The 17697-nt window shown below is 36.6% G+C and overlaps 1 protein-coding gene across 1 annotated transcript in view; it reads left to right on the plus strand.

The window, feature by feature from the left end:
• LOC107694146 (neuron navigator 3-like) overlaps nucleotides 1-17697 on the plus strand; it is a 184387-nt gene that overhangs the window by 156364 nt on the left and 10326 nt on the right. Inside the window, exons 25-40 of the mRNA XM_016493750.1 lie at nucleotides 1204-1287; nucleotides 2124-2235; nucleotides 2664-2788; nucleotides 6840-6863; nucleotides 7672-7847; nucleotides 9108-9261; nucleotides 10479-10665; nucleotides 13237-13334; nucleotides 13435-13530; nucleotides 13615-13783; nucleotides 13874-14109; nucleotides 14362-14516; nucleotides 15207-15278; nucleotides 15463-15659; nucleotides 15740-15858; nucleotides 15953-16156. Of these exons, the coding sequence (XP_016349236.1) occupies nucleotides 1204-1287; nucleotides 2124-2235; nucleotides 2664-2788; nucleotides 6840-6863; nucleotides 7672-7847; nucleotides 9108-9261; nucleotides 10479-10665; nucleotides 13237-13334; nucleotides 13435-13530; nucleotides 13615-13783; nucleotides 13874-14109; nucleotides 14362-14516; nucleotides 15207-15278; nucleotides 15463-15659; nucleotides 15740-15858; nucleotides 15953-16156 (2208 nt within the window). The remainder of the gene's footprint in view (nucleotides 1-1203; nucleotides 1288-2123; nucleotides 2236-2663; nucleotides 2789-6839; nucleotides 6864-7671; nucleotides 7848-9107; nucleotides 9262-10478; nucleotides 10666-13236; nucleotides 13335-13434; nucleotides 13531-13614; nucleotides 13784-13873; nucleotides 14110-14361; nucleotides 14517-15206; nucleotides 15279-15462; nucleotides 15660-15739; nucleotides 15859-15952; nucleotides 16157-17697) is intronic.

A 17697-nucleotide genomic window follows, 5' to 3' on the forward strand; every position in this document is an offset into this window, starting at 1 on the left:
GGGAATGTACAGCGCTCTCTCCCACCTTCAATACCACGACTGAGGTGCCCTTGAGCAAGGCACCGAACCCCCAACTGCTCCCCGGGCGCCGCAGCATAAATGGCTGCCCACTGCTCCAGGTGTGTGTTCACGGTGTGTGTGTGTGTTCACTGCTGTGTGTGTGCACTTTGGATGGGATAAATGCAGAGCACTAATTCCGAGTATGGGTCACCATACTTGGCCACATGTCACATGTCACGTCACTTTGTGTAATATTACAATTTGTTTGATGATCTGAATCATTTAAGTGTGACAAACTTGCAAAAAAATAATAAATAAAAAACAGGAAGGGGCAAAAACATTTTCACAGCACTGTACAAGAATACTGCTTAGTATGAACTGTATTCTGCATACTATTTAAAAAACGATATAATGTTGGAAACAGAATGCATTATCTGGTGATTAATATTTTAAACTGCAGCAGGCGATGTATATCATTTAAATCAGCAAGTCTTGAAAATGTTAACTTTTTTGAGTAGAAATTTCTTAATTATTGTCAGTTCTGCCAAATAATCAGTCAAGAAGAAGATAAAGTTTGAAATGTAAACATTTTTAAACGTCATGCTTAAAATGAAACGTCAAGTCAAGATCTTTCAAAATCTTAAAGGGTTAGTATCAGTGAGATATTAGAATTAATGCTTTAAAATGTTAATTAAAACAAGGATGTATTACATTTAAATGTATAATATTACAAAAGATTTAAATAAATGCTGTTGTTTTGAACTTTCTATTCATCAAAGAATCCTGGAGAAAAAAAAAATTATAATAATCCGTTTCCACACAAAATATTATGCAGCACAACTGTTTGCAACATTGATAATAATCAGACATGTTTAAGCACCAAAACAGCATATTAGAATGATTTCTGAAGTATCATGTGACACTGAAGACTGAAGTAATGGCTCAAATAAATGCTGCATTTCTTTACATGAGAGAATTCTTTCGAAAACTTTAAAAACCTCAGACTTTTGAATGGTATCAACATAACTATTATTTCTTCATATAACTTCCTCTAGATTTTCAATGACTGAACTTTGATAACCTGGCTTGTACCTACAGTAGTTGCAAGTTTCACTTTGCAACAGTTTGTCCCAGAATTCTGTCTGGATTACTCTGTGGATTTGGTGAAGGATCTTCAGAAAGAAACTCTGTGTGTTTTGACAGGGACACCTGGTGGCGGCGTTTGAGAAAAGTCTGGCGAACATGACCTGTCGACTGCAGAGTCTAACCATGACAGCGGAGCAAAAGGTACGAATGATCTTACTCACAAAAATAAGTACAATAACATTTGAATGTTTTCAATGTTAGTTGAGATTCAATAGCACATACCGTATTCTACCAATACGAAAATATTACTTTCTTCCAACCTCCCTCAACAAAACCATCCAGTCATCATGTAAATGTAACCTTCAGTTTAAAATGTGAAACTGCTCCCTTAATTTGCACAAAGCACCCTCATCGACTTAACGAGTTCCTGCCGCTGTTAATCCCTCTTGAATAAACCATCAGAGATTACAGAGAGATGTCTTTGTTAAAGCGGCCCGACTTTCAATTAAAGCAGAAACCCTATCACAAGCTGTAAAATCCTGAGCTCTGCATATACAGAGACCATGTGGCGGTGAAATAGGAGGGTTGTGGGCCCGCAACACATGCTCGGTTCCTCAGATCAGCGGGGCACTTATCTCCACATGTGCTTTTTTGGCAGGAAAAATCTGATAGAAGAATAAGACAGCTGGTGGTACGAGGGGGAGTTTGCGTTTTGCATACAAAAGAGTTTGTGTAGGGTCAAAAACTGAAAGTGCCATGTCGCTCACTTCCTGTCTAGTGATTCTGAAGTTAAGCTGATGTGATATTTTAATTAGCAATGTTTGCTGGCATCACAAATATTATTGTGCATACTTAGAGTTTGGGATTTGAACAAACCACTTACTGTAAGTGTTCAACTTCAGCCCTGCACTGTTTGAGCAACAGACATTAATCATAATCATGTGGCTTGTTGGGAAGAGGTGTGCTTTTACTTTTCTAAGCAATTAAAGGAAGTGGTTCATGTTCAATGTAACTGTGTTTGTGTGATTGTGTTGTAGGAATCCGAGCTTGCAGAGTTAAGAGAGACCATTGAGGCATTGAAAGCTCAGAACACAGATGCTCAGACGGCCATTCAAGTGGCCCTCAACGGCCCCGATCACGTTGATAGAGGTGCTGCTTGTGTACATTGAAATCTGTCAGAACTTTCTGTTTTACATTATTAAATAAATATTTTGGATAAGGTGCGGTCACATTTACTGCTGTTCAGTGAATTTGGACTTTCTTCTTTTTTAACATGACAAAATCAATTACAAACATTTCCTGTTTAAAGGTCCAGGCCATTTTTCTTTGTTTCCATGACAAAGTGACACACAAAAATCACAGAAATAACTGTAAAATAAACCATTTAAGCAACTTCTCAGCTTAAATAATATACAAGTTTTAACAGAAGAATTAATCTACAGTAAGTGCTTTTCTAAAACTGTAAGCTTCACTTTTCTGCTCTTAAAATTGGCAGTATTCACTTCCATGTTGTCTCACTGTAACTCTCAAATATGTTTATTATGCATTGACCATTGTGTGTGTGTTTGTGTGTGTAGCAGACCTGAGGATCCGTCGACAGCACTCGTCAGAAAGTATGTCCAGTATTAACAGTGCAGCCAGCCACTCCAGTATGGGTAGCGCTAAAGATGCAGATGACAAGAAGAAAAAGAAGAAAAGCTGGGTGAGTCATTGCACAAAGCTTCATCATCACACCACAAGGCTTGTCCAAATTTAGAACGATGACTACAACTGTGATGAAAGAGCACAGAATAGCAAAAAAAAAATGATGACCTTCAGTGCCCTCAGAATTATGCGGACACATAAGCAAGATTTAAAAAATATATATATTGACGTCACTACAACAAAATATCATGCTAAGTAGCATATGCATTCAAATTTGCTAGAACTTTACTCAAAACTAAATTTCCAGCATCGTTTTTGCAATGAACTGGTGTCAAGGTTATTTTAGTGACCTTAACAGGGTTTTAAAAAAGTCCTGACTTAAAAAAGTCTTAAAAAGTCTTAAATTTAGTTGTATCAAATTTAAGGCCTAAAAAAGTCTTAAATTGTACAAGAAAGTCTCAATTATGATTTCAAGAGGTCTTAAATTTGGGGACGGAAAGACCAGAATTGCGATATGGCTGAATGTGATGATTAAACTTCAAAAGGCTATGATTTCATTAAATAAACATGAGCACTGCACGTTCAAAGTCCAGTGCTGCTCTGCTTTGTGTTCTGCTGTTACTGGGGAAACAGTGATATTTCTAGCAAATGCTCCACCTGCTGTCAGAATGAATGAGAATTTTCAATAAAACTGATTTTTTGTTCAGAGTTCAGACAAATGCAAAAATCGACCCATGGTTTTTACCCTGCAAACACGCAGAGCTTTAAATGTGAACTGATGGATCGATAAGAAGACAATGCATTATAAAAATCTAAACAGAATAGGGGTGTGTGATATGTATGGTCTGCGATTTTGTGATATGTATGGTCTGCGATAATATCGTAATTGTTTTTTAACGATGTGTGATTTGATATTATCGAGTATATCGCGAAAAGCAAATAAAACACCTACAGAGTGCACGCATACATTAGATGATGAGGTCTAGCAGGTTAGACTAGTGCGCGTGCGCATTTAGAGTGCGTTCTTTCACTGCATGAATCAGTCTATTAAAATGCATTTAGAATTATCACATAATTCAAGATATGGGGCAGAAAATGTATATATTTATATAATTTCATATAGTTTTATGTTTAAAATATCAAAACATTATTTATGCAGTTGTAACCGCAGGTTAAAGTATTCCATGTCCCTCAGAGCTGCATTAAACAGTGTGTAAATGCATCTAAATGACACTTCTAATGCAGCTTCTGTGTTTCCTCTGCATTGCAAAGAAACATTTTGTTGATACTGATTTAATTTGCTTGGTAACAACCCAAATGCAAGAATTTGACTCAAAAGGTGGTGCACACTTTTAGAAAAAAATGGCTTAAAGGTAAAAATGCCCATAAAACTTGTTGGAAATGATTAATTTCTATCACTGCTGTGTACTGACCACACAGAATATGAAGAATATAAAAAAATTCAGGAGTCAGCTGTCAGCACAATTAGAGATAAGATATCAGCACAATAACCCACTCAGCAAAATATTGTCTAATTATCGTTATCGATAAAATCCCTGTAAATTATCGAGATATCATTTTTTGTCAATATCGCACATCCCTAATTTATGTTATTTAATTGATATAATAATTTATTGTTAATAATTGTTTAAATTAATATTGTAATTAATACTTTTGAAAAATGGTTTAAAGGCTGAAATGTAAAGTTTATCATTTTATAAAACTTTTTGTTTTTGTGAAAACTTGTATCTGAACTGTAAATGATGCTTTTTACAGTAATTTTACAGTTTAATATGGTACTATAGACATTGCCCTACCCCGCTCATATGGTATTAATTTTATTTGTGCAGGTCTTAAAAAGTCTTAAAGTCTTTAAAAAATTCCTGCAGAAACCCTGCTTAAGGTTTTATAACCAGAAATTTTCCATAAATTAATTTTGAACAGATATTTAATGATTTATATTGAATGATCACAGGACAGTGTTTTTTTTGCCTTATATATTAAATGTAATTTAATATTCAAATATAAAAATGTTTAATGAAAAATATCTCTTGTTTTACATAAAATGTGTTTTTCTTGTCTGTAAAATAATATTTTCTTTAATATTTTATTATTTAGATATTATGTAATCATTCATACATTTCGTTATTATGTAATGATGTCCATGCATTTTTAAATGCGACTTAAGTGTCCAAATACATTTACCCAATTTATGGAAAACCATCACAGTTATGACGTTGCAACCTATGTCTATATATTAATGCATTTTAGGTATTTAGCAACTGCTTTTGCAACCTTGACTAACACTGCAAAAACAAAGCAAGTAGACAAGTGTGTCTTGATAATCTTATAAGGCTTTTATCAAATTCTTTTACTATGAAGTGATATTAATTCAGTCATCATTCTAGTAGTGGCATCTACTTTCACTCAGTTTCGACTTTGGGAACATGAAGAACAAATAGCACAAACATTTCTGTCATTTCACCCCCTTCCGGCTGTCTCTCCCTCTTTCTCGCCCTCTCTCACACTTTCTCTGTCTCTCACTTTCTCACCACACCACCAGGGCAAGGATAGAGGACACAAGGTGACTATAACACAACCTCAAACTCTCCTGCATGCCCTATGGAGGATCCGACATGCTCGTCCCACTTTTTTTCCCATCACTGGCCCTTCAAACCCCTAAACTTCCTCACCCTTCAGTGCTTACCCTTTAGAAAACCAATCTTTATATCTTCTTTTGAGGAATGCACTAATTAAGAACATCTTTTCGCTCAAGTTGCAGTCATTACTGATGATATATTTATGTTATTAAGATGCAATTGTGCATGTTTTACTTCTAGTCAGCTGTTCTAGTTCGCAGTTATTTTACAGATTTATTATCTCCTAATGCTAGGGGGTTGTTGTTTCTTCTCATTTAGGGTGTGCATTAAGTCAAGAGCACTTGAGGTAAACAGCTGTTTGAAAAATAACATTGGCAGTGTGTGCAGCAGTTATGGCTACTTTTCCTCGAGCTGCCCTGGACTCTTGTAATGAGAGCAGAGCTCAAACTGAGCTCATAAATACAAATCACCTCTTTATTTATGCGCCCATTAATTATTCATCTGCATAATTTGAGGCAGTGTGATCTCTGGATTCAAAGGCTCTGGAAATGCTGCTCAAAGGTGAAAGAAAAACTAAAGAGGAAGTGAGTGAGACAAGGGTTGCAAAACAATATATTCATAGCAGGGCTTAACAATAAGGATACATTGTGAGAGATTTGCAGGACTATCTTATGAAAAATCACTTAATATACAACATATATGGAAATATTTAATGAAAAAAAATCTGTTTTATCTTGCACAATACTAAATCTAGATTATTAAAAATAAAATTTTATACACTAGTCTTGCACTGTCACTCTATGTTCCATGATTGTTTACATTTCTTGTGTATACTACATATTTTGATTAAAATATATGATAAATATAATATTAAATGTCATTAATACATACATGTATGTATGTATGTATGTACACATTTTATTGTATAAAAAGAAAAAATATATGATATTATATATTTATGTTCTAACACATAAAAATACTTTTTTAATACACCGATATTTCAATACACCTCATTGTCACTACATCTTACATTCCTTCAGATTTTTTTAAAGAATATATAATATATTACAGTTTTAATTAAACATTAATTAATATTTAGTATGTGATATATATTATTTGTGTGTATATGAAATACATATAAAATAAATATAAATAAGTAAATAAATAAATATTGAATATGCAATATATATTATTTGTGTGTATATGAACAAAAGAAGAAACTATTTAATTAAAAACACATACAAATACATACAAAATAAAAAAATACATGCATACATACATAAAAATATGATATGTGATATTAGCTGAGCAAGACCAGGTCAGAAAAAAATATCTTGTGGAATGCCGTTATGTGAAATTATCTAGTTCCATACAGACAGACACAGCCTCCATAAGCCATTCAGAGCTAATCAAATGAACAATGAATAAATGATGCCGCTGTGTCTGAATATTCTGGTCCAGCGGTGCACGTTTCAGTCAATGGTAACAGTGAGTGTGTTTTGTCCTTAGGTGGCTGATTCCATCCCTGCCCAGGTCAGTGTTTCCACGTCCCGCATTACTGCGGCCGATTGCCTCTGATAACCTTACCCCCATTAACTGCCCCCTCCCCCCCAAATCCCAAAAAGTGTTTCCAGAAACGTGTGCATGCCACCAGCATCCCCAGTCCCACTGACTGCCAGTATGTTCCTGCTGCTTAATTAGTTCTGCTCAGTGAATTATACGAGCAAACCGTTATCTCCCCTCCCGAAATGTTACAATCAACCTTATTTTTAACCTGACCGAAAATCACCCATGTGATGTGTTTATCTAAACAGTAACACTTTATAAAACTTTTTAATGCAATTCAGTATTTAATTCTGGATTATATGGATAATTCTGTATGTGTATATATATATATGGAAAAAAGGAAAAGGCTAAAGTAATATTTTGGGCTACATAAAACTTGTGTTCCATGTATTTGGTTATCGCAGAAGATAAATTATCCTGTAAAAAATAAAATATATGTTTACAGTAATGCCCTTACAATGGAAAGCTTGTATGTTGTATAGACTTTCATTGTAAGTGCATTTCTGTACACACTTTACCTTGTTGTTTCCTTGTAAGGTAAATTACTTTCTGTGGTAACTGACAGCATGCGAGTGAGCCAGATTGTTCCTTTAATAGTATTAATGAAATTTGTTATAAATTTTTACTGAAATATCCAGAGGTAATACAGATACATAATTCTCCCGAACTATGAATCTTTTCAATCCGTTTTTTCTGCCTGACCACAGAATAGTTTGAAATAAATGAATGTTGTCTGGCTATATTAATTGTATTGATTTGTGTTGTTTACTCACAGTTGCGGAGCTCCTTCAAGCAGGCCTTCAGCAAGAAAAAGACCAACAAGCCCCAGTCGTCTCACGATGAGATTGAAGAGATGACTGATTCCTCCCTTCCTTCTTCACCCAAACTACAACACACCAACAGACAGACCAGCACCACCCAACCACTGTGCTCATCCCCTTCCACCACTGAGTGAGTACAGAAACACATATATACAGTACATACACACCTCTGTGAAATCAGGTACATGCATAAGCATTTACATATTTGTTATGTTTTTATATATTTTATTTCTATTTCATAAAGGACCACAACAACACATCCAATAAATCATCATTATTCTTCATCAGTAACTTCCACTTATTGTATTGTTTAGTGATTTTATTGCTATATTTTTTTATGTATTATCTTTTGCTTTCTTTCTTTTTTGATAATCATATTTATATTTCATCCTTTCCCTTAATCATATCTGTATTCTGTCCCTGTTCCTCAATGTCATGTGTCTTTAGAAAGTGTTTTTGCGATAGCAAGTCCTCCCCCATTTGGATGCCAAAGAAAAAGTCAAACGGTCACGTGGTCTACAAGCACAGATCTCGGTAACAGGCACAGTGTGGCATGCTGGGAAGGGTTGAGAGTGTGCAGTGACTAAAATTAACAAAAGATATCCCTTCCCCTATATTTCAGTCACATTTCACATGAGCATTTAATGACGCAAACTAATTCGAATTTAAATTGTAATGGGAGATGTACTAATTTAAAAATGTAAACTTTTATTAGAAACATTTTTGTAAAAACTAAATAAATATAGTCAAATAGTCAAACTCATGTGTAATAGTAATAAAATCGGAGATTGCCTGAGTATGAAAAGTTACTACTGTACATTAAAATTTTATTTAATACATGTTGCTTTAACTAATAATTTGCCTGTGCTTAATACTGGACAACATGAACGATTTCTACTTCCTGTTTGTGTTGGTAATGTGCGTAATCTCTAAAGCTGCATTCTATTTAACTCAAAATGTTGGAATTTCTTACCTGGAAAAGCCCTACTAAAAGTCTGGATTCCAAACATGCGGAAATTCACAACTCTGTTTCCAAAGTATGGAGATTTATGATGTCAGTTGAACATGGTGGCACCCAAAGAAAATTAAACAGTTAATGCTAAACATTTACTTTTTTTCCTCATCTTTCAAACATCGAACAATGTTTCAGAGATATCAAGAACTATGTCCAACTTTGAATGGAATGCAGCAAACACCACTCACAAATATAAAACACAAAGCCCAGAGTGTGAATATGTGTGCATCAAAGTGTTTGTGTACATAAATATTCTGATCAGGTTTAATACTCCAGGAGTTTGTTGTGCATTAAACCCGCCTGTGTTTTGTAGCTCTCTTGGATCTGTAACAGTGTTGTGACTCCCTCCTCCCTGTGCGGTGTGTGTTTGTGCAGACTGTGTGAATGTACAGAGGCCGAGGCAGAGATTATCCTCCAGCTGAAGAACGAGCTGAGAGAGAAGGAGCTGAAGCTGACTGATATCAGACTGGAGGCGCTAAGCTCCGCCCACCACCTTGACCAGATACGAGAAGCCATGAACCGCATGCAGGTATGCACACACACACACACACATACCCGCGTATACATGCTGACTCAATCCAGAGCTCTGCAACATTATAACAATGCATTGTGAATTCTTATACAGTGTTTTTGTGCAATGCAGTGATCTATGGAAATCTGGGTAACATTTTGTAATGTTTTTTTTTTAAGTCTCTCATGATTATCAAGGATTTATTTGTATAAAATAAAAAATAAAACAGTAATATTGTGAAATATTAAAACAATTTAAAATCAGTGTTTTCTATTTCAGTATATTTTAAAATGTCATTTATTCTTGTGATGAAAATGCTAAATTGTCAGCAGCCATTGCTCCAGTCTTTAGTGTTGAAACCATGATGGATTTTTAGGATACTTTCATGAATAGAAAATTCAAAAGAACAGCATTTATTTGTAAAATTATAAATGTCTTTACTGTCACTTTAATGTGTCCTTGCTGAATAAAGGTATTAATTTCTTTAACAAAAATCTTACTAACACCATGCGTTTGAACAGTTGTGTATATAATAATAATAATAATAAATGGATATTTGTGTTTTAATATTATGGCAAAGCACATTATTATGATCCACACAGAACACTAATAGCAGTGGTGGGTAGATTATAAGAACTTTGTGGAGTCCCATATACTTTTTAAAAGAGCCAGAGAGAGTTGATTTGTTTAAGAAACTGTTTGCTGGCAAATACTTGTTACATTGTGCTACAAATTCAGACCACATAATTTAAAGTTGTAACAGAGTGATTGAATGACTAAGATCAGAGAAACTGTTGATAAAAGGGCTAAATTGCTCTAATTCCAAGATAAAACAACCAGACGGAGTTGTTCATACTTTTGAAGTATCTGTCTGAGCTTCCCCTTAGCACCGGTTTGCAGAGCCTGGCACACAAGACTAATCTAAAGATTAAAGAAATCTTTAAACTAACTTCTCACAGTCATTGAAAGCGTTTAGAAACTTAGACAACAGAAAGCAAGTCTTAATCTTCTTAGCATGTCACAAAAGGTGTTTTTAACTCAATTTTGAAGCGTGTGGGGAAAGTTACTTTTACTTTTCCCTTCTTAACGTGACCAAATGTGGATTAGTGATTTTTTTAGTCACCTAATATTGTGTGTGAATTGAATATGTGGTTCTGTTCAGTTAGGGATATATACATACATTTGTCAAAACTGTCACTGTAGTGTTGACATTACCTGTTTTTTTTTACATGCAGAATGAGATTGAGCTGCTGAAGGCCGAGAACGACAGACTGAAGTCCAGCGGCAACACCACACCTGCTGCCACACCTGCTAAAACAGCCCGTCCCCCTTCAGAAACCTCCAGCACATCCTCCTCATCGTCACGGCAATCTCTGGGGCTGTCGCTGAACAACCTCAACATCACAGACACCATTATGTCAGGTTAGTCTTTGTTATTTGGGTCTAACAATGTCTATGTGAAGTATGCAACATCAAAATGTGGCACTGGCCTTGTTTTGGAGGATTCTGTAAAGCACTTGAATGTTCTGCAGATGTTATTATGTTATGGAAGCAGCTAGAATTCCAGAATGATGGCACTTTTAAATAACAGCAATTACATAAGCTTTTTTTCCCCCTGTACTCAAATATAACAGTATATACATTATGCAACATGGACATTTACAGTATAAAAGCTAATACCTCATATTATGCAACAAAAGTACAGTATAACAGTTTTCAGATAGATAAATGGATAGAAATCTTAATTGTTAGTGGTATATGATAAAATCACTGACAAAATCCCATAGGTTTACATTAATGGGGCCCTATCTATTAATCAAAATATCATAGAGACTTGGGATTGGACTCTTTGAATATGGACCAATAAGCAACCATCTATCAACCTTTAAAATCACCCTATAGCCATACAGCAATGCTCTAAAAACTCTCAGAACACCTTACAAATCACAGAGCAATGGCCTTGCAACCATCTGCAGCTAGCATCATGGTAGTGACATTTTACATGGGCAAGTACTCATATTTAAAAAAATAAAATAAAAAATTAAATCTGGTGTAAAGGCCAGATTAGCCTTTATTATTATAAATGAGCCATAAAAATGGCTGTTTTTAATTGTTAAATTAAAATTTATTTGTAAAGTGCTTTTCACGATACAAATCGTTGCAAAGCAGCTTTACAGAACATTTTAAGTTTCTACATTATATTTAGGAGTAGGTTATTAGTGGTGACTATGGCAGAAATGTACAGTAAAAACCATATAGTTAGTTCCAGATTACATGTGATCAAACAGACGGTGAACACTATTAACTGCAACGATTATATGTTGCGATTAAACTTTGTGATTGCGATTAAACGTTGCGATTAAGCAAAATTTGGTAGTTTTTAGGAATGTAACGATCCTCTCAACTAACGATTCGATTCGATTCGATTCACGATTTTGAGTTAGCAATGCTCTAAAAACTCTCAGAACACCTTACAAATCACAGAGCAATGGCCTTGCAACCATCTGCAGCTAGCATCATGGTAGTGACATTTTACATGGGCAAGTACTCATATTTAAAAAAATAAAATAAAAAATTAAATCTGGTGTAAAGGCCAGATTAGCCTTTATTATTATAAATGAGCCATAAAAATGGCTGTTTTTAATTGTTAAATTAAAATTTATTTGTAAAGTGCTTTTCACGATACAAATCGTTGCAAAGCAGCTTTACAGAAAATATGAAGTTTCTACATTATATTTAGGAGTATGTTATTAGTGGTGATTTTGGCAGAAATGTTCAGTAAGAATCATGCAGTTAGTTACAAATTACACGTAATCAAACAGACGGTGAACACTTTTAACTGCAATGATTATATGTTGCGATTAAACTTTGTGATTGCGATTAAACGTTGCGATTAAGCAACATTTGGTAGTTTTATATGTTGTTCCAGGGTTAACATCATCTGAGGTCTTCTGGGGGGTTGGCATCATCTCTGCTGAGGTGTTCGGTCATCTCAGATCTTTATAAGGGTTGGATCCAGACCGAAGCTTGTGTAATTCCTAGTTGCCTCTGGGTGCAAGTCTAGTAGCAGAAACAGAGAAGCAAATAGAGACTAAATTAGCGTAGCTGCTGTTCCAACCAAGCAAAGTTTATGACTCAATGTTTTAGTGATACATGATAGCAACAATGCTACATTAGTGTTTCCTTGTGAGACTTGATTCTATTTGGCATATAAGGTCACCATTAAAAGCATTGCAAGCAAACTTGATACATATAATCTTCTCGTCATAACTGTCCATGTAGATATTTTTCGAACTGATGATTTCGTTTTCCACCAGTGTGCTCGGGCTCATGGACCGCAGTGTAGATTTGCATATGGCTGTATTATTGATGATTCTACTGTGGTGCTGATGAAAACTCTGGCATGGGGAAGACCATTTCGCAGCTGTGCAGGAAGAGAATGAACGCAGCGAAGAGTGAAATGGCCTCTTTTCTGTAAGGGAGGATTTGAATGCCGGGCCTGTGGCCACGTTTCCGGACAGGTTGGCGGAGACTCGTCTGCGCTCCGGCTAATTAAAAGTAGTGACTTCTGTGCTCTCTCAGGACTTTGGGCTGCTTAATTGATGAAGAGATGTGTGGAGGAGCACTAGAGCGTGGGCAGACGTGCGGTGGAAGGAAGTTATCACCCCTCTGCAGAACAGAGTGCCAGACAAATACATTCACCGAGCTCTTCGTACAAGGCCCATCAAAGCCGCACTCCTCCACTAACAGCCTTCTTCCTGTAATCAAAGCCCTTTTAAAACCAAACAGCTCAGCCCCACAGACAGCAAAGCTTAAATCAGTCGGCGTTTAACTACAGTCAAAGCTGAACATTAGTGCCTTCGCTTGCCGAATTTGTCAGCACAGGAAAAGTTCTTCTCCTCCACAGTTAATGACTCATTAAGTCTTTTACGTTGTTCAGGCTTTGATATTTTTGTCACAAAGTAAGTTTGAAATTTGCGTTTGTGTGCACAGATATTCTGCTGGATGATGGCTACGAGGGCAATCTACGCAAAGAGGGCAGAAGTGTCCGTATAGTGGTCACCATCAACAGCGACTCCAACAAAACCAAGGTCTAGAGTGACTTTAACTAGTCTGTTTTAATTACAGTAGCTATTTTGACATATAAACATTACCTTATAAGCATCATTTTATATCCTCTCATCATTTTAGGCAATGCAGAAGAAGAAGTATCTGATTGGCTCCATTGGCGTCAGCGGCAAGACTAAGTGGGATGTTTTGGACGGTGTAATACGACGCTTGTTTAAGGTGCCAGTTTAGCCTCTTGCTAAATTAGAGGTATATTTCAGGTGCCATATTTCAAATCTAACAGATTTATTTGCTTGGATTTAGGAGTATGTGTTCCGCGTGGATCCATTGACCAGTTTAGGCCTGAATTCGGATAGTATAGTGTGCTACAGGATGGGGGATGTGGTCCGATCTAATGCTTCTGAGGTTCCTGAACTCTTGCCGTGTGGATATCTGGTGGGCGACAACAACGTCATCACAGTCAGTCTCAAAGGTGAGGAACCTAGGAAGGTTCTTGTAGGATCAATAAAAGAGGCCAAATGTGCTGCAAAGATTTGAAGCAAGTGTCTTTTTGTTTATGTAGGTGTGAAGGAGGGTAGCATTGATGACCTGGTGTTTGACACACTGATTCCTAAACCCATCATTCAACGCTACTTAAACCTGCTGATGGAGCACCGTAGAATTATCCTGTCTGGTCCCAGTGGAACCGGTAAATCCTATCTAGCCACTAAAGTAGCTTACTACATCATCTCCAAGACTGGTCAAGAGGTGACCGACACTAACCTGGCTAGCTTCAATGTGGACCAGAAATCCAGCAAGGTACATATTTCCAGTCTGAGAAGGGCTCTAAATAAATCATTGTAATGTGCGCTGCTAGTGGAAATGAATGGAATTGCAAAAATAAGTGTTTTAATGAAGGTTTTCCATACATTTCCCCCATCTGCTACTGGTTGAACCACCTCAAACTCACGCCATCCATCAATGTTGCTGATATATTAATTATATAATAGTATTTAAGTAGGTTATCTGCAGATTGTAACACTTAATGTGCTTTTGCTTTGCTTTAAGCAGGATCTTCGGCAGTACCTTTCAAGTCTGGCTGAGCAGTGCAACACAGAGGAGTGTGAGATCGAGCTGCCCTCCGTAGTTATTCTGGATAACCTCCATCATATTGGCTCCCTTAGTGACATCTTTAATGGATTCCTCAACTGCAAATATCACAAATGGTGAATATTCCTGTTATTATACAAATTTTAGAACTTTTTTTTTTACATACAGTATTTATTTAGCTGTGTATATACGCTACCATTCAAAAGTCTGTGGTCAATAAGATTTTACATTGACATTTTTTACATGTTTTTCAAAAAGACATTTATAATGTTTCAAAAGATTTCTATTGCAAATAAATGCTGTTCTTTTGAACATTCTGTTCATCAAAGAATCCCAAAAAAATGTATCATGGTTTCCACAAACATATTAAGCAGTACAACTGTTTTCAACATTGATAATTATATGAAATGTTTCTTGAGCACCAAATCAACATATTCATGACACTAAAGACTGGAGTATTGGCTGCTAAAAATTCAGCTTTTACATCATATGAATACATTTAAAAATTTCACAACATTACAGTATTTTTGATCAAATACGAACAGTCTTGTTAAACACAGACTTCATTTTGGTTACTACCTAATAATAGTAAAATGGACATACATTTTTCCACACAATTTAAAATTAAAAGATTATGTTAATTCATGTATTTGAATTAACCATCATGTATTTAAGCTTTATTGACCAGTCAGCATCCAATACTGGAACCGCAGTATGACACCCATTATTGTGGATTTTCCTTGTCTGTCAAACTGATCAAATATAAATGAATTACATCTAATAATGTGCAACTGTCCCTTTCACAGCCCGTATGTCATAGGAACTATGAACCAGGGTGTGTCCTCATCTCCAAACCTGGAGCTGCATCACAACTTCAGGTATGGTACTCAGATATGATCTGATGATTGTTATTACAGCCTCTTGCCACATGGGGGCCATAAGTGATCATATTTTACATTTGTCACTTACACATATACATACACGAACAGTACAAAAAACACATACACACACTGATCTTTCCAGTCATGTTCTCAGTGTAATATCAGACCTTCTTTCCCTCAGGTGGGTGCTGTGTGCCAATCACACTGAGCCAGTGAAGGGCTTCCTGGGCCGATTCCTGAGAAGAAAGCTGATTGAAACTGAGATTGATAAAAACATGCGCAGTAACGACCTCATCAAAATCATCGACTGGATTCCAAAAACCTGGCAACACCTCAATTCCTTCTTAGAGGCTCACAGCTCCTCAGACGTCACTATCGGTAATACACACAACGCATAAGCCGCATTTGATCTGGTTATTCACAGAACAGAGGTGAGATATTTCATCTGTCACTCCCAGGTCCTCGGCTGTTTCTGTCCTGTCCGATGGATGCGGACGGCTCACGTGTGTGGTTTACTGACCTCTGGAACTATTCTCTGGTGCCATATCTACTGGAAGCAGTACGAGAAGGACTGCAGGTACACATGCAGCCACAACACTCAATGTATTGGTTTTTTTTTCTCACAGTTTGTAGCTAAAACTTTTTGTTATCTGCTTGGCTCATTGCTCCAGCTGTATGGTAAGAGGGCGGCATGGGAGGACCCGTCCAAATGGGTGATTGACACCTACCCCTGGAGCTCCGCCTCCCTGCAGCATGAAGGCCAGTCACTGCTGCAGCTGCGGCCGGAGGACGTGGGCTATGATGGCTACAGCTCCTCTAAAGACGGAGCCACCTCCAAACAAGTGTCTCAGAGCGACACAGAGGGAGACCCACTGGTAAAGATAGCTTCATAAAACATAGTTAATTTAGATAATACACTACTGTTCAAAAGTTTGGGGTTGAATTAAAAATATAGCAATATTGTGGAATATTATTAATTTAAAATTTCTTTTTTTAGTGTATTTTAAAATGTAGTTTATTCTTGTGATAGCAAAGTTGAAAGATTACTCTTTCTTAAGAAATCATTCTGATATGCTTATTTGCTGCTTAAGAACCATTCATTATTATTATTATGATCAGTGTTGAAAACAGTTGTGCTGCCTGAAACTGTTTTTCAGGATGATTAGGAAGTTCAAAAGAACAGCATTTATTAGAAATACATATTTTGTAATATTATAAATGTCCTTACTGTAACGTTTGATCAGTTTAATGTGTCCTTGTTGAATAAAATCATAGATTTCTTAAAAAAAAAAAAAAACTTATTCATCCCAAGCTTTTATCGGTAGTGTATACTGTATGTCAGTGGTTCCCAACCCTGGTCCTGGAGGCACCCCAACACTGCACGTTTTGCATGTCTCCTTAATCAAACACACCTGATTCAGGTCATCAGCTCAGTAGTAAAGACTCCAAGGGTGCTTCTCAAACGGAAGGCTGCATCCTACCGAGGCTGTGCCCTTCCTAGCTCAGTCCTTCAGAGGCTTGTAGGCTAGAGTCCTCCTCGGCATTAAACGCTAGAATGAGACAGTCTAGTAAGGGCGCGTGGCTACGTCACATATGTTCCCGCCCTCACCGCCAAGGCACGAAAATACTAATAAAACTTTGTTTTGGAAAAATACTTTGTATTACAAATCATTCTATTATTTGGCTTTCTATTAATTCAATACAATGAATCACAGCCGTCTAGTCTCCCACTCGCTTACATTATTGGCAGTTTAGCGTTTAGTGAGTAATTTACACCAAAACGAAAAATAACATCTATGCTTTCATGTCCGAAAACATTATTTTTGTCTTACATTTCATAATAAATTCAGACAAGCTCAGTACTGAATCGTTTTTCATCAGTTTTCATGAAATGGAATGGGCACAAAGGATTGTGGGTGATTGAAGGTAGCAAAGGATACATCCCATGCATCCTTCAAATTCAGCTGAATGAAGGACACGAAACGAAGGCTGCCTTCCAAGGATCCTTGCGATTGAGATGGCTTTCAGCAACGTTTGATGACGTGACAGCCGAGATATGCAGCCTTTGTAGGATTCAGCCTTCCGTTTGAGAAACACCCCAAGACAGGGGTGTCAAACTCAATTGCTGGAGGGCCAGAGCCCTACAGAGTTTAGATGCAACCCTAATTAAACACACCTGATCCAACTAATCAAGTCCTTCAGGCTTATTTGAAAACTACATGGTATGTGTTGGAGCAGGGTTGGAACTAAACTCTGCAGGGCTCCGGCCCTCCAGGAATTGAGTTCGACACCCCTGCCTAAGGGCATTATTTTGCTTTTAGGCAATGTGTGTGGATCATATGTAGTGGCATGAAGGATTTGCAATTATGAGCATTGATGCCAGGGAAATGTCAAGTAGATTCAGCTGGCAGAGAAT

This window comes from Sinocyclocheilus anshuiensis, unplaced genomic scaffold (assembly GCF_001515605.1).
Source record: "Sinocyclocheilus anshuiensis isolate Anshui unplaced genomic scaffold, SAMN03320099.WGS_v1.1 scaffold1003, whole genome shotgun sequence".
NCBI lineage: Eukaryota > Metazoa > Chordata > Actinopteri > Cypriniformes > Cyprinidae > Sinocyclocheilus > Sinocyclocheilus anshuiensis.